Source organism: Xiphophorus couchianus, chromosome 8, assembly GCF_001444195.1.
Source record: "Xiphophorus couchianus chromosome 8, X_couchianus-1.0, whole genome shotgun sequence".
NCBI classification, from domain to species: domain Eukaryota; kingdom Metazoa; phylum Chordata; class Actinopteri; order Cyprinodontiformes; family Poeciliidae; genus Xiphophorus; species Xiphophorus couchianus.
Window position 1 is genome coordinate 22,424,626 of NC_040235.1, and position 27,415 is coordinate 22,452,040.

General features: G+C 39.4%; 1 protein-coding gene across 5 annotated transcripts in view; it reads right to left on the reverse strand.

Moving 5' to 3' along the window:
- Positions 1–27,194, reverse strand: part of arhgef28a (Rho guanine nucleotide exchange factor (GEF) 28a) — a 50,734-nt gene extending 23,540 nt beyond the window's left edge. For 3 of the 5 annotated variants that reach the window (XM_028025551.1, XM_028025549.1, XM_028025548.1), the window contains exons 1-14: positions 26,896–27,194; positions 20,913–20,967; positions 15,080–15,224; positions 14,622–14,996; positions 12,585–12,762; positions 11,655–11,844; positions 11,116–11,179; positions 9,244–9,290; positions 7,771–7,843; positions 1,822–1,931; positions 1,503–1,738; positions 1,237–1,411; positions 1,045–1,150; positions 525–620 (exon numbers count right to left, since the gene is read on the reverse strand). In XM_028025551.1, coding sequence (XP_027881352.1) covers positions 525–620; positions 1,045–1,150; positions 1,237–1,411; positions 1,503–1,738; positions 1,822–1,931; positions 7,771–7,843; positions 9,244–9,290; positions 11,116–11,179; positions 11,655–11,844; positions 12,585–12,762; positions 14,622–14,996; positions 15,080–15,224; positions 20,913–20,945 — 1,828 coding nt within the window. In that variant the 5' untranslated portion in view covers positions 20,946–20,967; positions 26,896–27,194. The remainder of the gene's footprint in view (positions 1–524; positions 621–1,044; positions 1,151–1,236; positions 1,412–1,502; positions 1,739–1,821; positions 1,932–7,770; positions 7,844–9,243; positions 9,291–11,115; positions 11,180–11,654; positions 11,845–12,584; positions 12,763–14,621; positions 14,997–15,079; positions 15,225–20,912; positions 20,968–26,895) is intronic. The other 2 variants (XM_028025552.1, XM_028025550.1) reach the window with 1 other exon arrangement.
- Between the last annotated feature and the right edge of the window lie 221 nt (positions 27,195–27,415).

Below are 27,415 nucleotides of genomic sequence, written 5' to 3' on the forward strand. Positions count from 1 at the left end.
TTTTACTCACATGCATTTATTTTCATGCTAGATCGTCATTTAAGTTAAAAAGAGGCACTATTTAAATTATGTCTTTAAGTTTTTTAAGATTAGGATTAACTAAAAGTAGAAAATAAGCTATTCACAGAAATCAAAACTCGACATAAACTCACTTTTAAATAAGAGTTCTTATTAATGGAGCTAAATTCATGTCTTTTTAAACCGCTAAAGAAAATATTGGCTTGATTGTCACCTAATTCTCCTTCTTTTTACCATCTAAATAAGTTTATTTTGCAGATTTTAAAATTTTAGAGATAGGAATAACCTAAAATGAGACAGGAAGCCTAAAATTAATAATCACACAGTTCTGCTAGCTAGAAATGTAAATCCTTATTTTAATAACTTTCCATCTTCAGATGTTGTATCCTTGCATTCCCAAACACTCAGCCTCACTTACACACATTTACACACACACACGCACAAGTAGAAGTGCTCTCAGTGAAGTGCTGGGTGTGGTGCAGTGGCTGCAGCCGTCCAGTACTTACTGCCTGGGTGGAGCAGAGACAGAGACAGGGTGGATTTAGACAGAGAGAGCGCCTGAAGGAGAGATCGGCTGTGGCTGACGCTGTGGAGAACGCCATCTACAGGGCACAGTGGACAGAAGACGGCTAACACAACCACTGCAGGAGGAGGGTGCAAACTATCAGCGTGAACAGTGCAGTCAGGTTCCAGCAGAGAGAGACTCAGCAGGGCATTACGCAGGAGGGTTTGTGTTATTTGACAAATAGGGTGAAAAATTTATATTTCTTTTTAGAAAATGTGGTGTTTACATGTGCTGCATTTTGAAGCAAAATAATGTCAAATATGGATATTTCCAAACCCCGTCAAGCTGCACTGTCCAACAACTACGTGAACATGACTGTACTTTATATTAGTGTTAAGACTGTAGCTCACAAATTAACACAACATGTAAGATTATTCCATTAGTGGAAGAAAATATCAGGAAAATTAGCCGTGTGTTAGACTGAAATGCTCTGGGTGTTAAGCGGACTGAGTTTTACCGACCAGGGCTACCTTCCGGCGTGTGGCTGTCCCTGGGGTTGCGACTAGGACAGAACTTGGAGTACGAGTAGGAATAGGAGCGAAGTCGAACGCCGTCCTCACTCAAGTCCTACACGGCAAAAAACAAATCGAGGCAAAAATAAATAAATAACAGGCATGAAAACAAATGTTTGTGAAAGAGACTGCTAATTTTACTTTGGAGATGGGTTCGCACGCCGAGGCCGACTGGCTCCGAGTGCAAGTGAGATCGGGAGCTAGAGGCGGAGTTTCCTTCTTGTCTTCGCTTCTACCAACGTCTGGAAACAGCCGGGAAAGCAGAGACTTTGGCCCCAGACCTTCTTCCTCACTGTCCACCTCCAGGGCCACCAGGCTGGGTGGTGAGGGGAATAAAAAAATCATAAGTACGTCATGAAAATAGGAACACTGGCACATAGAGACTTCAACAAAGGAAAAGGTAACACCTGATGTCGCAGGTTTCCAATGGCGGGCTGATTGGCTCGGTGAAGGGCCGACGGCTCACACCGGTGAGGGCCCGATCAGCTGGTGAAAGAGAGATGGACCCAGGGAGGAGATCTTCACAGCGGGGATGAGGCGGAGGGGTGTCGGTCGCAAGAAGAAGATCATCAGGGTCCCACAGGCCGCCGTCAGTCCCCGTGCTGTCACGCGTCACATCATCTATTTTTAGCTCTTCACAAGCCTAAAGTTTAGAGTAGAAATTTTTTAAAAAGGGTTTTAAAAAGTTGAGGATATCATTAATTAAAAAAAAAAAAAAAGTACAACCTGAGTCTGCTGGGTGTGATCTGAGTCGTTGACGATGGAGAGTAAAGGGTCCGAAGTCCGCTGGCTGAACTGGTTCTGAACTTCTCTGTCCCGTCTGGGGTGCCCATTTACTAAAACAAACACACAGCAAAAATCTCATTACGCCTGCCAATGTGGTCTGTTAAATCCTCCCCATATATTTGCTCAGTCATTTTTTTTTATCTAACAATGCCAGATTGTTGTTTTTATAGAGCTGAGGGATTTATTACTAGACTACCTGGTGAGAAATTACTTTAAAATCCTAACAATTGATCAAAACCTTAGCCAGATACGTGGATGTCTGCTTAGAGACCGCAGCTTTCAGAGTAATCTAAAGTAATACGACAAATAATCCAGAAAAAAAAAAGTTTATAACACACAGAAACGCCAAACTTAGAGAACCGATTATGTCACAATGCTGGACTATTAAGATATATTTACTTTCTCCTGGCCCGTATTAATCCCATGCTTTATTCTGGTTCAGGATTTTCTTCTGTCTTTTTTCAAACCACAACGCATCACTCTCTCTTTGCACAAATGTCAAGGCTTAGAGAGAAGAAAGGAAAATGCGATGAGCTGCTGCATACCTACTCCTGTTTGACCTTTAAAGGATTGTTTTTGTAAAAACCTCTACACATCATCCTCGCCGACAGGCCCCATGTGTTTGGTGAAAAATAAGGTGGATTACATTGACTTTCTCTGAGTCAGGGCCCTTCGCTGTGATACATCTGCTTAATGTTTATGCTCACTCTTCTAATATAAAACGGTCAGGTCTTAAATCTTGAAAAGCCAACGGCTGGCCTCTCTCGCTGCAAATGATGTGCGTAGAGTGATAAAAGTGATAAACTTCAGCGTATTACATTATATTACAAGCACATTTTGGAAATGTTTTTAATTAACCGGCCCAGTTTCTTTGAATCCGAGTCAGCCAAGCTATTTTTGATAACTGTAGGCTTACACTACTTTTTGTTTTATGTTGTAAATTTGTCAGCAGTGTAGAGTCTCTTGTTTTTTTATTATATTTTAGCTTGCGAGAATCTGTGTGTATCCATTTGTCTGTTACTTTGCTGCTGAGTTTCCCCACTGAGAAAAAAAATACATTTTTCTCAATAAAAAGAAAATAAATAAAACCTCCTACTCTAAGAAAAAAATATTAATATGTCATGTCCATAATAATATTTTTGGACATGACAGTTATGTCCAATCAGGAAGCATAAGTAATGAAAAACATCAGAATTTCATGAGTACGCTGGAAATGTTGTAAATCTGTGGATGCCTAAAGGAAATATTTTTGGTTACTGGACTCCTTCTAATGTCATCTAACGATTTGCAAATTGATTGATTGATTTTTTTAAATACTATATCAAATGTTTGGCTTTAAAACCAATCACAAAAAGCTGGTGGAAACCTTTCCAGAACAAGGCTCAAGCAGTGGAAAAAGAAAAACTTTCAATAAAGTGGGAGGAAAAAAAGAAAGAAAAAAAAATTCCTGCCTGATTTCCAGTAGAACTATCCATTTCAGAAACTGGTAAAAATGGACTTCCTACACTCCTTCTTTCCTGTGACTCATGTAGGAAAACAACCGAGAGCCGACATCGTTTTATTAAAATAAATGACGGGTAAATGATTAAACACAGAACATAACGGCATCTCGAAGACCACTTCATGTTTTGCACATGAAATCCTAACCTTCAAAATAACGCGTAGACGCAATTTTCCAAATCAGAACACTGTTAAAGAGACTCCACGTATTTCTATGACTGAGCAGAGCTTGTACAGTCTGTAAGTACGTGTGCTGTTGCAGCATTTCAGCAGGAGTGGCAGAATAACAGCGTGGAAAATTGCCCTGCTTGATGAGTGCGCTTTCCACCCAGTCTTTGATGTCTGAACCAGCCAAGGCTGCACTAATGTAAAGGAAATCCTGGGCATCTCAGAGGCATTTCCTCTGTGCTTCTCTCACACAGTGAAGACGCTGGAGTTTAGACACGCTGGGGCAGATGTTTTAGATCCAGTCCTGTACTTAACTTCTCCCATTTGCAAAGCAGCGCGACACTCCTTTAAATCCGCTTTTTTCCGTTCTACAGCTACAAGCTGAAAAGTGTTGGAGCAACATTTTAAGTAATAAACAGAAAGAAGCACATCATTTTGAAGTGTAGGGCAAATTATTATTATTTTTTCAGATTTCTATAAGTAACAATCTGAAAAGTGTTGTGTTGTCCACAAGTTAGACTGGCAATTAGACTGGACCATTGTAACACATTGTAAAGGTGGTAAGCGTAATGATAATTTTTAAGAGTTTTTGCAGTCACACTTTATTTGAAGGGGTGTGTATAAGACTGCCATGATACAGTCACAAACATGACATAACGCCTGTCATGAACGTGAAGGAGTCTTCATGAATCTTTATGATTGTTGTCATGAAGTGTCATTTAGTAAATAATGACATTTTTAATCCAAAGTTGCATTAAAAGTGCAAAAAAAAAGTGTCAACTTTTAACCAAATGACAACAATGATAAACATTTGTGAAGTTTTTTACAGTATCACATCTAGGCCTGTCACGATAGCAAATTTTACTGAGCGATTAATTGTCTCAAAAAATTATTGCGATAAACGATAATATTGTCTGAAGACCTTTTTACACTGATTTAATAGAAATGACGTAATAATGCATGTGATTTCCTGCCAAAGATAAATGCACTTTATTTTCAAAAGAATATTTAACACTGGAGCTGATAAACAAAATAAACAAAACAACCATAAACAAAATGGATTCTCAGTCTCCATTAACAAAAAATGTACTTGATAAAAACTAAACAACATAAAGCCAAAGTGGAAATAAATACTGCATTCAACCAAAAGAGTGCAGATTATGAAGTCTGTATATTATGTTGCCCTTCAGTAATAATTAGATTTAAATAGAGAAGATGGTCACATCGACTACCTGATGCAATAGTTCACACTACATGATTTTTTGCTCCTATTTTTCCCCTTACAACAATCTTAGACCTTTGGTCTTTCTAAGATTGTGTGGTGTGTTATGGTAGATCGTCGTTGCCTCTCCGATCTAAATCAGGGGTTTTTCTCCGACTGGGAGCTTTAACTACACCTGTTGAATGTGACAGGCAGCCAATCAGAAAGCGCGGATTCTCCTCCGTGTTTTCTGAGGGGAAATTACGTCGGGGAATCCCAAACAGCTGACACGTCAACCCGAAGTCCAGCGGACATTGGGGATGATATGTGGAAACAACATTAATGTTTATTTAACATGCAAAGAATATAGAAATGACAAGAGGAGGAGTTGGAGCGAAATTGCTACCGCAGTTGATAAACCTGGTAACTTTTCAGCTGTTCTTCGTTAACGTGACGTAAACAGGTTCTAATGATTTTCATTCGGTCAGGACTTTACGCTGACACTAGCCACATGCATTGCAGGTAGATTGTAGTAAAGCGTTGATTAATGCCTGGTTTTAAAATTAGTTCACTGAACTTGTAGCCATTATTTTGTGCCCATTGTTGGACACCACACGGCAGGACCGAACCCGATAGAACCGTTATACCTAGGATTTCTGTCGGCTAATGTGTGGTCTGTCAGGTTTTAAAAATGGGCCGACAGCTCTAAGATCGTAGTGTGCGCTGGGCTTTACACTAAGGAAATGAGGAAGGGAGGGTCAGTGGAGAGCACTGGAGTTGAGCCTTTTTTCATTCGGTGTCATCAACAGAAAGAGAAAAAGGCCGGAAGAGACGATAATGCTGATAATTAAAATGACGTCGATAGTTTTAATTTATCGTACGATTAATCGATTTATCGTTTATCGCGACAGGCCTAGTCACATCAGTCTCATACACACCGCTTCAAATAAAGTGTTCCCGTTTTCGCATTAGGAGTAAAAGTAACATTTGCTTTAATCTTCTTCTTATTTGCAAAAAAATAGGAAAACAGTGTTTCCTCTATTTCAGCCTTTAAATTACATGCAAGTTCATGTTGGTCTATCACAGCATTTCTCAAAGCCTGTTCCTGGTAAGAAAAAATGACCGAAACCACTGAATCATACATGTAAAAACATGAAGTATACAGAAGCAGAATTTGGTCATTTATGCATTTGATGCAACAAAGTGTCAAAGCTCAGCTCTCCCTGACACAGAGTCTTCAGTCAGACTCTTTTTCATTAAAAGCTTCAATGTGTAAAGTAGAAAGAAAACAGCTTCTGTCTGTAAGTTTTGTTTGTGTAACTGAACCAGATGGTCGTCTAATGGCTCTTTATAGCTGGATGTGCCGACTCCAATAGTCCTTTAGAAATAAACAATAAAGTCAGGAATGTTTAAGCTCAAGAACTTTGGTTCAAAAACAAAATGACTCCCGCAATAAAAAAATGCATCTTGATTATCAGTGTTGGTGCAGAAGTAGGAACACAATGACTAAGCTATTCTGGATCATCTCAAACTGAAAGGATGACATTTAAGTTAATAAAAAGAACAAATTCATAACTAGTGCTGCTGTTTTAATGAAACAAAATAAATACTTAGCCATAAGTAATTTTGTGTGGATTTTGAGAAAACTGTTGAAATGACGGATATTATGACTTCTTAAGGTTAAAGAAGGTGTTGACTTGATTTCACGAGTGGAACATTTAGACTGCTCATCAAAAACAAACTATCATTTTCAGCAGCAGATTATTTCTGGGTATCTTTAACTTTAAATGCAGCCGTTTGATGTTGCAAAACATCAAAGTGCCACAATTAACCTGGGACTCCCCCCCATCCCCACATTATGGATCACTGTGTCCCTTTAAATCACACAGGTGAATCTGCCAAGATCACAGGCTCCGTGTTTCTTACACAGCATGCCGTTTCCCTGAATACAAAAATAAAAACTTCAGAATCCTGTATCTTTCACACAATGTCCCAACATGCATGCACAGTCTTTCGCTTACAGCACGAAAAAAACGTGAGGAAGGTTTGCAAAGCTTCATCCTCCTGCTTTTGTGTTTAAATTCAACCACAAGCAGAGACATGAAATCCTTCCCTCTGTCCAACCCGAAGGCTGGTGACAGATTGGTCTCTGCTGGTAGACGGAACGTCCCAGCGCTTCACTCCAACAATAACCGACAGGCGCTGAGTTATGTCGGCGAAACCAGAGGAACTATTATGATCATCCTAGCAGATTTGGAAAGAAACAATAACTCTGGCCACCTTGCGTAGATGCAATAACTACTAAAGCATTTGGTTGATGGGACACAAATGGATTTTTACTTAAAAAAAGAAAAAGCATCATCCTAAAGTAAGCATGTTGTCTAAACTCTGAGGCTTTTAAAGCATTTTAGCTTATTAACATTCCAACTCTTGTTTCTTCGTGCTGACAGCTCTTCCGTCTAATCGGGGAAGCTGGGGGAGGGGATGGCAGGGTGACAACTCTGGGGGTAGCGGAGAGGGGGAAGAGAGGACGAGACACCCAGGTCAGACTGATTCTGAGTGAGACGAGCCTGACCCCATTCCCGTCTTTGTCCCGGTGATGGGGCAGATTCCTGGACTCTCGAAAACGAGTCAGAGCAGGCGGGACACAACCAGAACAGGCTTACAGATTCACTGAAAGAAACCTCCCACCAACCACTGCAAGTCAGGCAGGAGCGCATCCCTCTCTGCGTCTGCAAAACAGTAACTGTATTGATTTCCAGTGATGTGATTCGAAACAGAAGTCCGGTTGCACATTGCGCCAGTCCTAAAATAAAACAGGATTCCAGCTGGTGATGGTGTGCTGTTCCTGCACCCCCGCTGTTCTCTGCAGCCACAAAAATTTTGTTGTGTTCTTCTAGGGCTTAGCTGTTCGTCATTTCAGACAGAGACAGGAATATTAGGTTGTTGTAGTAAAATGGAAGAAGTTCAGAGAGTGGGATGAATACATCTAAACCAGGAGCAGAAGGGGGAAGAATTACCGGGCAGCGATGACGAGTTTTCCTCTTCGCCATCGGTGTCGATTAAAAACAACGTTGTCGGATCGTAGAAAACCTTAAAAGGGAAGGAACACAAAGGCACACAGAAGACATAAAAAAAAACAAACACAATGTTCAGGGCAAGTATGTGTCATTTTCTTTCTATATTTTGCTACATTACAACCTCAAACGTCAGCGTATAGACCAAAACAACAAAACAGTATTGCATAATAGTTCAGGATTTTCTAAAACTTTCTACCACAAATAAACTTTGTGGTACCGTGTTCATATTCACCCTGATCTACTCTGACACTTTGTGGCCAACGTCCAAAACTTTAAGTGATGCGGGGAAGCTAACGTCACCCAACCCCCTAAACGCATCATCAGACAGGGCTGAAAAACTGTTGCTGTTTAATTATAAGCAGTTATGAGGAGCGCTGGCGAAACCTGAAACTGCTGCTGTGCAGCTTCAGGTTTCTGTGAGGTCAACGCACTCTCTCTCTCTTCTGTGAGTTGACCTGAATTTGGTTATCTAGCAACAGGTTGTTGCTAGGTAACCAAAGAGTGAATGAGTTGATACCACCAACATCATTAGAGGTTGAGCAGCTAAAAACTTTCCTCTGCCTACATCCTTCAGAATGCTGTGTGGTTCAGGGTGGAGTTCACTACCAGACGTATTATCCATTGATACTGATCACGTTTCAATGGAGATATATACTGTATATAGTTATCAATTTAGGGCTAGTGTTGACACAGTTCAGCAAAATAAAACCAGTTTAGAGCTGCTAAGGCTACATGACCTTGGGAAAAGACAACTAACATTTTTTAATAAATATCTACCTTTTCTAAAAGAAACATCATTTTACTTCAATTTTGGGATTTGAAACTAAAGGAAAAAAACTAAAACTTTTGCCCAAAAATCCATACATTTTCTTCTGTGGAAAATGATGCAAAGAATATTTGTAGTTTCTAGACAAAATACAAGAAAGATAGAAATAAAAGAATAATGCTGGTACTTCTAGTGTCATTCTGTTGTGGGGAGTTTAATTCAATTACTCCATTGAAAAAATTAAAAAACTTCTGAAACCTGCATTTATTATTGTAACTGTATTTAAAACCATCAGTTAGTTCTTTATCATTTTCAGCCAAAGTTATTAGGTTCAAGGAGTCACTTAGGAAGGTTGCAAGCAAATCTTTTAGAGAATAGCACGTTGCTGTTTCAGAATGACCTAGTCAAAGTCCACACCTAAATCCAAGCAAGAATTATTGGCAAGAATGAAGCCTGATGTTTTCAGAAGACATGACTGGCTTTCAGCAATCTTCCATTGAAGAACGGACAACTTTTCTGACTTTTATTTGTAAAAACTTTCAAAACCATGAATGATTTAAGTGTAATTGTTGTGAGAAAAAAAAAGCTCTTGCAAGGCACCATAAAAGCAAAAATGTTGAGACATTTATTTTTGTAAGAATACTCACGTTGTCCACCATTTCTTTCGCATCTACATGAAGCTCCTTGGTCCCACCTGTGCCAAAAAAGAAAGCATTAAACAAAAGGTGTTGAATAAAACACCTCCACTAAAAAATAAACAAAGCGAGTCGTGCAGAAAGAACGAGATCAGGCTCTCTCTCTTAACTCTTCAGTCCGCAAATCCAAAAGAAACAAATGAGATGTTTTGTCCGTCCGCCGCGGCCGGTCCTGAGAAAGAACACACACTCCCTGCTGAGAAGTTGTTATTTCAAGAGAATTAATGGATGACTGCAGAAGTCGGGACAGGGTTGAGGTCAATACTGAAGTACACTTCCTGCCTGCCTTCATGAGTCGATACCACCATCTGCCGTCTCTATGGTAACCACAAAGAGTGGCCCAAGTTACGGGGAAAGATCTAGCCACTGACAGATATCAAACAGGAGAAAAAAAAGAAGAAGAACTGATCAAAATCTTTCTCTACGTGGGTTTCCAAACCAGCCTGAGCATGTCACGCAAGGAAGGAGGTGGGGTTTAGAAAAAACAGAAACATTCGACTCGTTTTCTGTCTTACGCTGCACAGGGACGTCTCCTTTTATGGGGTTTGTTAAAAGTGTTGTTTTTTTTAAATTCTAGTTTCTGCAGGCTGCAAGTGATGGATGTTCGACGAACCCGGTGTTTGCACAAGTGAATCTGCGGTTGTTCGTTTCCTACAGATCTGGAGTGAAGCCCTCACACTCGCATACCCATGCAGAAGCTACCCATCGCCAGCCGTCTGAACGGGACGGTGGGAAACACAAGCTCTTAAGCTAATAATTATTGGCACTAATCCAGAGTCCTCTGATTATTAGGTTGGAGCAAGTCAAATACTCATTTAGTCGGAGCGACAGCGCCGTCTCCCAGGGTCTGCACGGAGTTACGAGAGGAAAGCGAACGTACACAAATCAGAGAACCTTAAAACGCAGGAGAGTGATGCTGATAAACCGCTTTAAAAATGAATGAACGTCAACGTGAGTGTGAGTCTAGAGTTATACTGTTAGATACTATATCCATCCAGACACACGTTATTCACTTGAGGTAAATCTTGGATTTTTTTCCAATTTCCATTTTTCTCTCTTTTACAAATATTTTTGGAACCTTGCTTTTATTTCAATAGTCTGAGTTGTGTAAAACACAAGAAGTGTCATTTTTGTGACACTTCTTGTGTTTCCCTCTCAGACTGTTGATCTTGTACAGAAACAAATATTCGTGTTGTAAAACGACCACTCAAACTCCAGTCAAATACAAGATGTAAAACAAGACAGTTAGAGGGTGAGGGCATTTATTGTATCATTTAACATATATTGAGAAAAATTTCTTGTCATGGTAGGAATTTTGATTTATCGCTGTCACAAAGAATTTTGGTCAATGGTAGAAAAATGCATTAAAATTTGACTTTTACTCTTTTCTATATGTAAATTTGAAAATATGATTAAATGAAATACAGCTTATCACAATATTTTATAGCACTATTGTGATAACTGTAAAAAACTATTTCTTACTTTTTTTTTAGGTAACTGCATGACACAGCATTCATAGCACCACACACATCAAATTCTTGTCTTGATAAACATTTCTATTTGAAATAAGCCGCATGTGATTCATATCATTAAACCACGGAAGCCCAAGGAAAAGAAAAATCCAGATTTAAAAAAATATATATTTTCATAAAGCAGATTCAATTAAGTGGTACCTGTAAGTCCTTTAAAATGTTTTTTTTTATTGAAGTCTTCAATTCAATCAATGCAAAGCTACAGCGGCTTCATATTATACGCAGCTACGCAACTACTGTACGACTTATTCACCGCATTTAAAATACCAAAAAGGAAAAACAAAACACTTACTTTGATCATTCAGATGAGCTTCATTTTTGTGACACTTCTTGTGTTTCCCTCTCACACTGTTGATCTTGAACAGAAACAAATATTCGTGTCGTAAAACGACCATAAATATTACGCTAAATGCTTTTGCTTTTTTAGCTTTTCTTTGTTTTGTATGTGAACTACAAACATGTCAAAGTAATTGCTCTCCTGGTTAAGTGGGTAGCTCCTGGTAGGTTAGCAGTTGTTGTGGATTTCATTGGAGTGTATGAGAGTAAACAGAACACCACAATTGCCAAATTATATTTGAAGAACCCATTCCTTTCCACTGTGATCACTTAAAAACATCCCAAGAAATTACGCTTAGGGTTGTAGTCGGAGTGTTACAAAATGTGGAAATACTCAAGGAATGTAAATACTTAGTGAGAAGGCAATGTGTTCATGTTGCTTTATCTCCATGGCAACCAAACCATGAATACTATACTGCATTTATGGAGGAAAAAAACCCAACAAGGTCAGAATAATGAATCAAACTAATAGCGTTCCCTGTGGTTTCACCCCACCTGTCTGCAGATTCTGTGGTCTTCCAGTTTTTCTCTGAGAACGATAATGGCGTCCTGGGGGCAGCCAACAGGAGCCTGTCGCAGAGTGAGGGAAACAGACTCTGTTCCTGGACAAAACCTCAACATGCAGGAGCTGTCAGCCCACAGACAGAAAACACCCGGAGGAGGGCCTACAGGAGCCTCAGAGAGACTGAGGAGGGGAAAGAAAGCAAGCAAACAAACAAGAGTACTGAGTAAAACACTCTGTGCGGATGTTAACATGAAGTAGGGTCATGCCGAGTAGTTATAAACAAGCAATATCTAACTTGCTCTTGACATTTAGTACCTTTGCTAATAGCTATTAAATTTTATTTCTTAGCAACAGAAATGCACAATATTAGTTTCACATCATATTTATCTCCAGTTAAAATCTTTCTAGCTGTACAGTAGCTTTGTTAGCAGAATAAATACTGCAGAATACATTCAGCCTCTCAAAACATCCACAACTCCGCAAGGAGTTTTTTTTCTACTTCTTCTGCAGTTAACTTTCCAGCTCAAATCTCCTCAGGTCAGCTGGTTCTTGACAAATGTAGTTTATGTGTTTTTTCTAAGTTCTGTTTACACTCTGCCTGCCCTAAAAAGCCCCCAGTGGAGATCTTACAGCCCTGGGGAGAAGCGCTGCCTCATTACATTGGAAGTTTTCACAGTCTGTATACAGCAGTACTTGTTTTGCAGCTTGAGAAGCCTTTCAGGTGTTGCTCATTATCTAAGCACAGACGTAAGTAGCAAGAAAATCAGGCTTTCTTCAACTGGATATAACTAATATTTGCAAAATAAGAATATTTACTCCAGCATTGGGTATTTCTCCAAATAGAAAAATGTGCTTGGAGTAATCGTCCCACAAATTAGTGGATTCCCATAAGATAATCATAGTATTACACTGCCAGGTACCTGAAGGTGGAATCAAATCCGTCCCCCTGGGCCAGCTGGAGTGGCGTTTCCCCTTCCTCGTTGGGTAAGCTCGGCAATGTTTCACCTGCAGTTTGGTGAATTAGGAAGCGAGTGAGGTGGACCAAATGCAAGCGGACAGCAAGGTGAAAGAGGGCTTCTTTGCGATGATGCTCATGACCTAGAGAGAACAGACAAAACAGGAATTCAAATGAATCAAATGTCAAAAATTTAAACTAAAGTTAGAATTTTTCACACATCAACAGCTGCATCGAACATCTCAGCAATAGCCTTACAAATGTTCTCATTTGACACTTTACAAACGTTCACTGATTTTTTTCTGTATTGAACTTTTATTTAACCAGATCACAATGATTGAGAACTAGCTGTCATTTACAACCTGCGACTGAGATTTATGTGATAGAGCAACGCAGAGTCGTGCATAATTGTAAACAGAAAGGATTTTATATACACTAAATTAAAAAAAAAGGAACCGTTTTCCTTTCACTTGAAAATTGTGCACCTATTTGTATTTAAGTGTATTGCATAAATCCATTTAAAATACAGTGACGTTTGTGTTGTAAAGGCACAAAATGATCTTTGCTGGTGAATATGTGCAACTCACTGAGTTGTACACATGATTCACTATGCATGTGTGGAATCTGTAGTAATAACAAGTGCAAAAAGGAGGAATGAATGACTCATAATTATGTCAGTTCCAAACAGTAAATCAGCAATATTACGACCCAGAAAAACAGGATGTTTCACTGAACACACACACCTGGAGTGTGTGTCCTGAAGGCTGCTGATCAGTGGAGTATAAGGGACTGTAAACATTGGCCCCTCGACTCAGCAGAAACACTTCAACCTGCTCTCTATTGGCTAATACTCTGCATCGGTAGAAAGCAACAGCATCTTGGTGTAGTTTATTTATTTTCTATTTTTCATTGTGATCTCAGAGAGAATTTTCTAAAGGATTGACAGCATATGGGTCTTTGGAATTTTTATTATGGTGCAGAAATGTGAAAAAGAATAAAAACAAGATAATCCGTCATCACTACAGTTGCAAAATAACAAGAATTGCCCCATGGGCTCTATAACAGAGCTGTTAATTGTGACCCAGTTTTGTTCAAACTGTGGCGAGATAATAATGCCCAACGACTTCATGAAAAGGTCAAACAACAAGAAAGTTATTGTCAAAGTTTTGTGTCTGCAAACAACAAACTGAGAGGCCACCCGCATGGGGGATGGGCTAGGGGGCAACAGCTACTTTGCATCTGTACCTTGTGTGTGTTTTGCATGGACATTTGCTTTCTCTAAACAAATTATGACCATATTTACACTCTGCTACACAAGGGCTCTTTGTGTCCTACATTTCAGTTTGTTGGCTGATGTCTGCCTGTAGAGTAGAGCTTTTTCTTCCCGGCGGTGATTTCTGATTTGTTTAAAAGAGTTAAAATGTTAACTAAAAATTTGGAGCACAAAACAGCTAATGATTTTCTGTTTTATTCTTTTAAACTTTTTGTAAATGTTACCAGTCTTTTCAGAATCTTGCAGTCAAGCTGAAGATATACATTCTCTATGGAATAAGCATAAGGACCGTTCTTTTAATAATGTTAGCCAGGCTAACAACGCCAGCTGTTGAGATAAAACACAAGAGACAGTTTACAATTTGAACTGTCTGTAGTCTAGTCAAATTTTACCTTAGTTTAAAAATTGTGAAACATCATTCTACAGTAACTATTCTTTCACACACAATGTGATGTCACCTCAACTCCTGATATAAAACATAATGATGGTAGGCAAAAATATACACACATTTATTGAAATCTTCCCCTTTTAGAAGCTAATTATTCCAACCGGACACCAGCCTTAATGAATGGGATTTTACTTTGTGAAGTTTAAATGGTCTTCACCACATAGTGTGCAAACTCGTCTGGGTTTTCGGAGTTGGCAAAAAGCATCAACAGCCAGGAAGAAGCTACCGGAGTGTCTGTAAACTTGCCCGCATGACCCCAGCCTGCCGTACTGTTGCATTACCTTCTCTTTGCTCCCTGTCAGGGTTTTTCCACTGCTGAGGGTATTCCATGTTAGCCAGGGCCAGAGTGATCTTCTCATCCAGATGCTTCAGGTCAACATTATCACCTGAACTTCCTCTGAGCTGGGTCTCTACTTCTCTGAACTCTAACAGTCCACAGATCTCCTGGTCAGCTGCCTGCGCCAACAGAGGAAACCTCCTCAAGACTTCCCGATGGCTCTGAGGGTCAAGCTGGTCCCAATCCCCCCTAAGGTACTCTGCTGCATCCTGAGCAGTATCCCTAAAATATTCAAGGAAAGCTGTACACCCATAAGGATAAACTCCATTGTTCGTGGAGATGTAGGCTGTGACGGAGACAACTTCCACACAATCATGACCTGTGGATGAAAAACAAAACACGTTACAAAAATGGCAGCCAAAGAGACAATGAGTGTCACCCAATGATGATTTAGGGAATCACCTGGAACGGTGAAACAAAGAGTCCGCTCGTCACTGCCTCTTTTTGCGGTGGCCACGTGAGTAAGTCTGGAGCCTTCTGCAACAACATAAAACTCGCCGTCTTCAGGGACTGCTTCTTGCAGCAACATGCAACCATCAACTTGTCCCTAAGATGAGGAGAAAAAACATCCGTTCATTTAAATATAGCTTTGCAAGGCAATCAGAACATGTAGCTGGGGTAACTAGGCAAAGGTTGGTTTCTTTTATCAAGGTTTATAAAGGTTTTAAAAAGGTTTTCAAGTACTTTTACAAGGTGCCAGAGTAAGTGCTGGAATGGTCGGTGCTTTCCACGTCTGTACAGGGAATAACGTCGTGCCGCAAAAGTTCCAGACTTAGCTTTCCAAAGTTCTCTGCCGCTCACATTCATTATTAGTAGACGGAATACAAGACGAAAGAAATTCATAAAAAGAGAGAAAGTGGATAAGACACAGCAAAGGTAAGAATGAAGGTCATGATGGAGGAAGAGAGGTACTACACAAGACGGCAAAAAAGGCTCTTGAAGGATCTTTGAGTCTTGAGACAGTGGCATCGTCAACATCAGTGTTTTCAATGCTGAAATTGCAAAAGACTGGTTTGGTGTAATATTTGGTAGGATATAACATTTCAGGTGACATATTTAATAGCATATTTAATAGCTGACCAGTTGAATGAACAATAACTCCCTCAATGCCCACATTAGGTGAATTTCCTTGGTGTTTGCTGCTCATGAACAATGTCCTCAGAAATATCTGTATCGCAATATTCAGCAAGATTTCCTTAGAATCATCCTTAATTCATAGTGATTGCTCCTCCACAGTGATGTTGAAATTGATGGGTGAGATGCCAAAACCTCCCCTATTTACAGGGAATTAGTGCAGCTGGAGAGCAACACTTGTAGCAGTATATCTGTGATAGGAAAAACCTGCGTCTCAAAAACCAAAAACGCTGAAGACTTTCACATCAAAAACTTGGATTTCTATATCTGCTGCAATCCAGAGAGGCTTGAACAGTCTGTGAGATGCTGGAGACCATATGGCCATCCTAATCCAACTACATTCTTCTAAATCACACAATTGTTCAATAAAACGTCATACTGCAATAGAATCATCTTTATCTGGTCAATGAATGAAGAGTTGTTACTTAAGTCCAGCCAACAGATGAGCAGGGGTAGGAAAAACAGCCGTCTTACTGTGGGAGCCAAAACTCTGGCTGCCTTTTTTCACTCCGTTGTGTGAGCTAAGTCATTTCTGAACGCTTGTTCAAATGTTTATCTTAAATTTGAAAAAGCGTTTCAAATTTAAGATAAAAACTACTTTGTCAAGATGTTTTACCTGAAACTGGCATTTTTTTAATTTGCCCAACTCAAATTCACAACCTTGTTTATTTTCTCAAAAACAAATTGAGTTGCTTGTTTCCATCTTTTAAAGCTAATATCGTTTAGCTGAATGAAAAATCTGCTGAATTTTATATCCAAGAAGAAAAAGAGGAAAAACTGATCGACTGCTAAAATAATTATTCCAGAAAACAGAAACAAACATTCTTTGTTTCTGAAGAAAAACCAAACTGTTTTTCTTCAGAAATAGACTGATATTGAGTGTTAATTGCAGAATAACTGAATATTTTTTTGCTGTGTATTTCCATTCCTTCGGACAGATCATGCCTGTCCTAAATAAATGCATTCACATTAATCTCCAAACTTTGACTACATTATTTTCTGCGTATGAATCTTTTTCAACAAATACATAAAGACAAATGATTCTCTCATTTCTATGTTTTTAACCCTTTTATACAACAGCAAAAATAATAATCATGGTTGACACAACATCCAATATCTGGATCGCACCTCCTGTGCCTTGTGAAAGAATAAGACATTTGGCCCCAGGAGTTGTTAATAAGACTCCAGACTGATGTGATCTATGGCCTATTCTCCACCGTGTTATCATGACACAACCTGATCCAGGACCACTGAATAATTCAACAACTCTAGCTTCCCATATGGTCAGATTTTCAGGTGAGGCACAATATTATAATGGAAATATCCAGGCTAATGATAACAGCAATCAAAGCAAGACCAAAACATAACTCTGTCTTAAAATGACATAGCTGTATAATATGACTTAACTGTTTTAATCCTAACGCTGCATCCAAAAAAGGGGATGACAAGAATCTTGGTGTGTTGTTCACCATTCAGGAGCAAAACAACATCAGATCTGCCGTCCGGTCTCCAGGAAACCAGCAGTTATCAAGTGGAGCGCTTTGCTGTGATCCCCTGAGTGCAACACATTCGTGACGTCAGGGGAGCGAGACCAGCGCCGCTGGAACAACAAAAACAGCTCCGATAACAAGCAGTTCTCCTTAGTGAGAAGCTGCCTGATGCCAGTTTTTCTCCGTATAGGATTACAGCTCAGACACAAATTGCATTTTGTCTTGTAGAGAAACGGACAACAGACTTTTATTATTATTATTATTATTATTTTCATATGACATCTAAGAAGAATTAGGCCACACAAAATATAAATGATCAAACCAAAAAACGTGCAACAAAAACAAAACAAAACATCATCGTCAGGACTTCAAACTTGCGCTGATAAATTTCTCTCTGAATTTATAAACTCACAGATAAGCAAGAGAGTCTTGAATCGTTTACAGCGGAAATTCAGAGAAGTATCCTGACCTTCAGGATCTGTTTGGAGTGCCGAGAGTGACAACCAACATCCTATTCTCAAACTCTGCAGATTTAATCTGACGTGAAAACAATGACGGCTGTCAGCCACACATTTTTTTTCAGCATAAAGAACGCCAACGGCTAAAAAGTAACTCAGAAGTAAAGTGCCCTCTCCACACTTACCAGAGGCCCTGTCAGAATGTGTAAAAAGCCCTCATACTAAACCTTCTGGGAACAATATAAAAGAATAAATAACATATGATATACTATATATTGTATGAGTAATGCATTCCACCGAGACTAGAAAGTGTTCCACTCAACAACAAAAAGCTAAACTCTGTAATTCTCTCCCAGAGGAACCACTTGGCACGCTGTGATGCTACTCTCTTGTGTACACCTGTACATCAGTTTGAGCAGAAATGCATCTTGGTAATTCTTTATCCTGCACAGTTGGTGTCAGAAGTGGGATGTTTAGCAGAAGGTCACCAGCTAAACCTTAGAGTTGAGTAGAGTTTTCTCTTATTAAGGTTGTGTTGGTTCTAGTGGCCTTTAATTGAAAGTAGTTAGACAGGAAAGAGGGTAATGAGAGAGGGGGAAGACATCTTTTTTTTTTCACAATAGTACCAAAATGTATGGCAGTAAAATTCTAAGCCCGCCCCAACCTGGTTTATTTTCTGGGCCCACAAGATCAAAGCAGAGGAGTTCATAAGAACGTCGGGTCCAGGACTTGGCAAACGAACTAAAGGACATTAAAATAGTAAACACTTTTTGTTTAGAGATACACATTATAACAGTAATCTGGGACGGGCTCCTGGATTACAAAACCATTCAAATAGAGAATTAACAAATCAAACGCATTAAACATCTCCTGTTTCATATTGTCAGAGTGAAATCAAGCTTCTGCAGTAAAACATGAATACTTATTCAAAGGGATAATCAAAAAGCCTTAAGCAGGTATTTCAAGTATGAGACACTTGCTGGTACAAGCGTTCACCAGCTTCAGGCAAACAATATTTTGCTTTTTTTATATGGTTTATTGCTAAGCACATGTCCAGTATATGTACTACTTATTTAAATTGGTGAAGTGCAACACAATTACATAATTGCACAACTACTTTGCACTAACTCAAAAGAAACCTGCAAAGAGAAATATGCAGCTTTAGTGAGATAACTGACTGTATTCTGACAACCTTACTTAATCCTTGTCTATTTATGAAAATATAACTGGAATCCTGTTTAATAATAACTGCTATGATGACATGATTAAAACTAAAGCTATTTTAGCCTCGCTAGAAGAAGTTTTATTTTTTAGATGACCAGCTCCGGTGTTTTGTGTAGCTGGCTGAGAAAAGCTGTTTAAATTCTAAAATAATTAATTTGCATTTTAGACAAACTACATTTTTAATTCGGTTATTAGATATTCCTAAGGATTCAAACTCTGTTGCGTCTTTATATTTGTCACTTTGCTATTTTATTCATTCAGTGATCTTTGCCCTTGTAGACAGTGACCTGGTTGTAATTTAATTGTGTGATTTAATTGTAAACTGTTCTGTGAAGGTCACAGAGTTCGTTTTTTTTAAGATTGGTGAAGATCAGTTCCTTGGGATCATGAAGACCAAGGAAGAAATTTTCTTTTTTTTTTTTTAAGAAAATTTCAGAGCTTAATCTCAAAATTTCTTGCAATGTTTTGACTTTTGGATCTCTGAAATTTCGTCATCTTTTTTAGAAAAAGAAGAGAGAGAAAAAGAAAAAGAGTTTAGTTGAAATTTATTCCTCCTCTTTATCTGTTTACAATGGCCCTAATGCATTGTCATAGTTATGTTTGACTGAGACAACTAAACATCGTTAAGCTGTTTGTTTCGGAGGAATTTCTTTCAGTCTACTTTGAAGTAAGTACAAAACCCGCCTGGGTATGAACTTGGAACATCTAAATACCTGGAAATGAAAGCTTAAAGCTAATCTTTGTCTTACATTTAATTTTCTTGTCAAAGCCAGTGCGGATCACAAAAGCAATCAAACATCTCCGTTATGCTCAGAAGGGGACTGCAGACCTGGTCGAGAGGTCGCCTCAATTAAAACCCGCTTCCAACTCAAACTCCTCCTGTCTGGGTGTAACTGCGTCCACTTGTCCATTGATCTCACAAGTATCTGCAACTGGCCTGACACTATGTTACATCTGTGAAGGTGCCCCATAAAACTTTACCAGGCGTGTTACAATGGAGGCCTTTATATGGCAGCGGCACGCCGCGGCTTGTCCGCACAAAGCCCGCCATTGAAATCTGGATCTCATTCAGCAGCCGGAGTTGCTAATGTTGAGGCGTATGACCTTCCAGGTTGGAGACCCCACTTCCTCCAACCGGAGAGGCGCTGGAACCCGTAATGATTCACATGCCTGGCTTTCAAACCTCGTTGAGTCTAGGCGAAGGGTTTTTTTTGGGGGGGGGGAGAGCCATCGTCTCTCCACCCAACACCACCATTTTTTTCATTTTTTTTTTTGCCTCCTGAAAGCGGTGATACAGCAAAACAAGCAGACACTCTGCAAAAAAAAAAATCTGGCGTCGCTTCAACAACTGGCCCACCCACGTTTCCACACGCACACAAGGGCAAGGGAACACCCGGGCGAGAGAGAGAGAGAAAAAAACAGGGAGAGGCAAAAGGAAAAAGAGACAGCAGATTTGGAAAACTGAAGGGAAAATGGAAGGTAGATTGAAGAAATAAAAGTGTTACACGAAGGAAAAACTTTGTCCCACAATTAACCAGCTGTTAATGCACATCCCATATATCTTTTTCACCACTTAAAACTTAAGTGGAGTTGCCTTTAAAGAGCCAAAATCCCACTCAGACGCGTTTATTCCTGCATCATGGCCTTCGTGTTTAGGAGAAGTCATGCTTTTAGAGGTTGAATTCATTCGGCGGACAGCTTGTTAAAGGTCTGGCTTCCCTTGGGACTAAAACCCTGGCTTGGGTTTCATCAGCGGCACAAGTCGCACCAGTCAACCAGAGCTCGGAAGGCTAGTTCTTTGGAGACAAAGTAATAGCTCAAACTGCTCTACTTCTAGACAGGAAAATAAAAAAATGAAAAAAAATCACCCAGCAGACTTACACAAGACCAACACGCGTCAAAATAAAAGCCAATTGTGCAGTTACTTACATATAAAGGAACCTCTTGTCTGTTCACCTCCATTTTCCACCCATCCACCAGATACCTGCAGATGAAAGAGTCGAGTTACTCTAATGTTAAGTTAATAATAACACCAGAAACCTTAAAGCTGTGGGTGGTCTGGACCAGGTCTAATCTATAACCCATGTTTTCTTCAGACCGCACTCATTTGTTCTTAGTTGTCTGGAGCTTTTTTTTTTTGTCAAGAAGCATGAAAAGAAGAAACAATTGTACCCCTCTGAGATAAAGATAAAGAAGATATTTAATCTCCACAATTTGGTGTTTGATATTTTGATTATAAGCAAATGATTTAATGATTATAAGCAAATCAGAAATGGAGGCAAAAGGGATAATTCTGCTTGAGCTGCTGCTCATAGAAAACAAAGCTCCCTTTGAAAGATCTTGCAAAAATTAAGTTAGAATGATCCTGAGTTACTTTTATGAGATCCAGCTATTTTTATGAGAAATTCTATGTTGCTCTGACAGAGATTTTTCCAAGATCCAAGATTACTTTCAGCCAGTTTCTGAAAATATGTTTTTTCTTACCTCTGCCTTATTCTTACGTGTTTCCAGTGTTTCCTGTCTGTGGTCTGAAGCTACGCGTTTGCAAATAAAACATCTCGCTAAGGTAACTCAGAATCCTACGAAATGTTTTCTGCTATCCTAATTATCACATAACTGGAGGAGATTCTCCTTGAATTACTGCAAAAGAATCTCAGCCTGAACCTCGTACAACTTTTGCAATATCTCAAACGTTAACTCAGCATTATGGGGAATAAAAGAATATTTTAACACTAATATCCTAATTTGAGGCTTTTCTAATATCATGCAGCTCTTTTTTGATCTAAAGACTATCGTGTTCAAATTATAGATATAGATATTAGTTTAAAAAAAGTCATTCTGACGTAAAAGTGAAGCACCTTTTAATTATTTTTAAAACTTTAGTGAATGCATGAAGTTAACTTGAACCTGTGTAGTTGATGCTACCGCGGCTACACCGTTTACCTGCTCTGACATGGTGAAGCACAGCAGGAAACTAGAACTGCATCTTCTGCTCAGATGTAATCAGCCATGACATCATCCTCAACTGAGCTTTAGGCTGCAAACTAACACTTAACAGTTTGATCATGGGGATAGACAGGTTAGCTTTGCGTCTTGTTTGTTTTTGCTTCTTCGCTCTCTATGCTAGGCTAATAATGATGAAGACAAAGTAACATTCTCCTGTTGCTGTCATGCTTATATATGTGTCTAGTTGCTTTGTGTTGTATAGTTATGAAGATTTGTTTTTTAAAGTAATCTCACAGCTGGCATTGTCTCCCAGCTCTCTTTTTCATTAGCTGTTGCAACACGCATTGTTTATTGGCAACTCTGTTGTTTATTTTTAAGACGTTATGAGGAACAATTGCGAAATCTTACAAATGCTGCAGAGTACGTTGCTAAGTAACCAAAGAGTGAGTTAGTTAAGGCCACCCACCTCGCTTTTAGCCGGCCGTGAGAGATCAGCTAAAGTCTTTCCTCAGCCTGCATCCCCCAGAATGCTGTGCAGTTGAGTGAAATTCTGTCAGACGTATTATCTATTGATATTCATCACATGTCTGTATATACTTTCAATAAGACAAAACTAGATTGCAAGTAACTTTTCAACAAGATATAGGAGTTTGAGTCAAACATTTCGTAAAATTGGTTTCAAAGTACTAGTTCCATTGACAGATTATTTCTATTATTATGAGATAATTTTTCATCAGCTTTTTTTTTTTAAACCTTGTTATTTTATAATTTCAGATAAGTGAAATAATAAAATAATCTGCCAGTGGAACTTGTACATTTTCATCAATATTAAGGAATTATTGAACTAAAACAAGCAACTATTTTTTTGTTGAAAAGTTATTTGTTAGTTTTGTCTTATTTTAAATGCACTAAGACAAAAATACTTCTCCATGCACATTTTGGGAGTTGCGATTTCCTTTGAGTGTTTTTCTTTTTGTGTCTAAAGCTGGAAGGACTGGGAAATAACCCCCTAGAGCACTTAGTTTGCATACTATAAAGTATCCAAAGCACATACAGCATTTTCAGGAGAAGATGCCACAGGCAAGGGCGTCTCTGATTTTAATACTATGTCAGTCAACAGGTGAGTCTACATTTCATATTGTAGTGTAAACATTGCCGCGGGTTGACAGGCTCTGCCCCATCAGGTCAACAAATGCGAACGCTTCGGTTCGCTCTCCTTTACAAAAGCTTTTTTGAAAAAAATGGCATGACCCCAATGCACCGGTTCAAACAACGAAGAGCCGTCTGGCTTTGATCTGAGCCAACAATTACCGTGATGTCAAACCGTCAGACGATCAGGTAACCAAACCAAGACAAAAAAATATTTTAAAAATCACCTTGGGAGGAGGATGAGTTGCAAAGACAAATCTTTGCGTTTGTCATTGTCCTGGCCCTGAGCTTACAGTGACTCAAAAACCTGAGCTGGCTAAGAGCCACGTTCCCCCAGAACCCAGCGTGGGAAAAGAGATTACAAGCGCCAGAAGATTGCACGCTGTCAAAAGGCATTCGGTGAGCGTCTTTGACAGCTAAGAATGCCATGTAAATGTTCTCAGATGTAAGTGAGTACGCCCTGCACTTTCTTGTCAGGTGAAGCGCGATTGGATTATGTAATTCCTTTCACATGGCAAGCTGCCACACTGCATGAAAAGAAGCAGCTTTAAACTAGCTCCCTGTTGCAATTATGCCTTAATGTGCTGCGCATTTTACACGCAAGGAGGAGACTAACACGGCGCTAATGAGCGCCAACATGATCATTAAGAAGAAATGATGCAAATGTATCAGGAGTTTCCTCCCGGTTAACTGTGATGCATTTGTCATATGCAATGTTGGAAACATTCACTTCAGAATGTAAACAACCAATGACAGATGCTATTTTAAAGATACTATCCTCTAATGTGTTTTTCTACCACTAGCAAATCTAGTTACCACACAAACACTGATGATGTTTGGATTTCTAATGTAGGATTTCACACAGGGCGTTTTAAATGATCCCACTTTAGAGGAAAACTGCAAACTCTGCTTAGTTTATAGTTTGGTCGATGACATCACACGTTGCACACGAACCGAGCTTGATCAGCTGGCAATGATGAAGACTGTGACAGATAAGTGACTCTTTGCAGATTTTGAGAGAAATCTGGGTTGCATTAGCGTTGTCGCCGATTGAGGACTTGGTGTCTGCGTCGCAGTTTGAATCGGGTGACTCCCAAGCCGAGATGAATACTGCTGCTGAAGCAAACTGCGACAAGTGCAGTTACAGTTTCCTATTTGAAGCATTCCCTATGATTGGTATTCCTGTGTATTTGAAATTCATAAGTGCCGTTTTGAATTTCATGTTGCCTCATCGTCACTCTTACATGATCTGTCAGTACAAAGGAAATGCATGCATTTGGATCTCATATTACTTGAGTTCATTGATTGTGAAGTATTAGACTTTTTTGTCTCATTTCTTTCCTGTGATGTTGACAAGAAAGATGGAAATGTCATAATGGGTCCTACAGGTACAAACTGCAAAAACACAACATCTTAGGTATTTTTGTCTAGTTTCTAGTGCAAATATCTCATTGCACTTCAAATAAGCTAGCATACAAATAACTTGTCAGTAATTTATGGAAGGGTTTTTTATTTTTAGTTTTCAAGATAGATATGTTTGTTTTGAGTAAGTAATTATTGAATGGGAACTTAAATGTCCATTTTTTAAAAAAGGACCTCTTGTGATGTTGCTGGTCTAATTGCATTCAAAGCAGAAAGAGCACAGATTGTTTTTGTCAAAATCATTGTTTAAAACATTGATTATGGTGAAATCCAGAAATGTAAACTGGTACTTCATTACCCAGCTGGTTTTTATTGCCAGCGCACAACTAAAATACATACCAATGGATAATAGCTTTAAAACTGCTTTACAACTATGTAGCAAAACAAATAAAAAAAAAACTTACCATAAACAGGTCAGTTCAAGAAACTATCCCTAAAATCTGATTGAATTTTACAGAAAAATACGGATCGAAGCGTCAAAACGTCTTCAAACAAAGAAGCCTGTGGAACATCATCAGCATCGAGGCTTATTCCTTTGGAACAATAACGCGACTTATGCTGAAAGCCTTCTCATGCAACCTCCCACATGCACAAGAACAAACAAATGATGTGTGAAGGACCACAACAAAGAATGGCTTGTGAAAGAAGCAACTCAAGCTCCGCTTCTTACCTGTGAACGCACCGGTCTAAACCAGGGCCGGCCCAAGCCTGCATGGGGCCCCAAGCAAAATTTGTGTTTTTCGGCCCTCTAGTTCTGCTAACAATGTGGACTGGCTGCAATCAGCAGCCCGATCATTAGGTCATTCACACACCTGCTATAAACTTATTGCACCTCTAGCAGTGCTGTTTACATTATGTAGAATATAGGATACATTTATTAGCCAACTGTTGACCAGTTGATTTCTGGGCGCCGATTTCCTTCATTTTGATTAGCCGACACTTACATGTGAAGCCCATCTTATCCCATCATCTTATCTTCGTCAGCAAAGGTTTAAATATCAGCCTCTGTCCTCTTCTGCTCTACAGTGAGAGGTGTGACTGACAGACCAGGTCAGGTCTGAACATTTACAGTTAACAATATTCACCCCACGGTTGCCAACTCACCGACTTTCTTGCTATATTTAGCAACATTTCAGACAAAAAAAAATTCATATCAGCCAAAATCAAAATCAGGAGGTCAGGCTTTTTAAAGATCGGTAACCAGGGATCGGCCAGAAAACTGCAATCGGTGCAGCCCTGCACACATATTCATGACTTTCTATGATTAAATTAATTTCTCTTAAGCGTAACTCCAATAGCTAAAAATGTAATTTATACCAGGTGAGTCTTTCTCCCCTGAGAATGTGGACCGGTACCGGTACTGGACTGATTCTGTGCCTTCAATGATTTTAACAGAAGTTTCACATGACTTAGAAGCTGATGTAAAAATATTGTTTGTTTTAGCCACAAAATGATTTTGCTCAGCAGCAAACAACAAATCCCCAACTACAGCATAGAGCAGCTCATCGATGTAGCAACTAAGTAGCCTGACGGAAAAACATTTTGCTAGACAATGTCAAACATTGAGAAGTTTTAATTATTGTTATCAAACTTTATCAAACACACAATTTTAAAGCCAAAAATACCTCAGAAATATACAGAGCCAAGCAGTAGAATCAATTCATATAAAGTTTAAACTCAGTTTCACACAAACACAAAGACCCTAGCGTAAATGTTTGGCTGTTGAACTGAACCGTTCCAGGTCGCTCTCAAGCTAATTTTTTATTAGCAGCTTTACAAATCTTTTACATTACATTACCAAAGCACATTAAAGCAAACCTTTTTCTTGGCTTTTTTCTAGGTTTCCTCTTTCTTCTCTCCCTCCCCGAAGGATAAGTCCTCCTTTGACACATTGTTTTACTTACTTTACTTCTGACCGGAGCTTTGGACGTTTGGATGCGCTCTGCATGGCAGCTCATGTTGCCAGCGAAGCGTGCGGTACCTACCGTGGCCACCAGGGGCCCCCAAGAGGGTTTTTTTTGGGTTTTTTATCAATAAAATTCTAATTTCTATATATCAAATATATATTATTGTAAAAACAAATCACTTCATAGTGAAATTGCTTTTGATATTATAATGACATAGAAATTATTACTGAAAAAGAAAAAAAATCAGCTCCACTGAGGGGGCCCCTTAGTGGCCGTGGGGCCCAAAGCGGCTGCTTAGTTTGCTTATGCCTTGGGCCGGTCCTCGTCTAAACAGATCAATTAAACAAACGCACGCGAGCTAGTTCATTAATATTAAGACAGCACGAGAAGAAAAAAAAAAAGCGAAGCCATCCAAAAAGCTGTTTTTAAAGCACCGTTTTGTTTGTTTGTTTTTTGCCCTGGATGAGAATGACTCAGTCTGCCATTACCTGCCGTCGTCTCCTCTGTCGTCTGTCGCGGAACTTTCTGTTAATTCAGTCTCGCTTCGGCTCTCCGTACATTCCCGCAACTCTCACGCCCTCGTTCCGCACCAGTTGCTTCGGTTTCATCCGCGTTTTCTTTTCTTCCTTTTTGTACTGGGGGGAAAAAAACAACAACAACTAAAGTCAGCACGAGGAGTTAATGCCCACAGGTGTCGCCATGCAGGGTTTACTGCTTCCAGGCTGCTCTCCTGTGGTCCGGCCCCCTACCTCTCTCTCCGTCAGCCACCGGCTGCAGCTGGAGGACAGAGGAGAGAGACAGGACGAGTCCCACGGCCCCGTCACATGACGTCTATTATTCATTTGCTTGCTACGTCTGGTGTTAAATAAAGCAATCTTGGGGATTGTATTAACATTTTTAGGCAGTAAATAGTCAAATATTATGTTTAGGATAGTAGGCATGACCACTGTACTTCTGGGAGTAGTTTTGCTACACCATACTTTCAATTGCATGCAATTTAAATTGAAC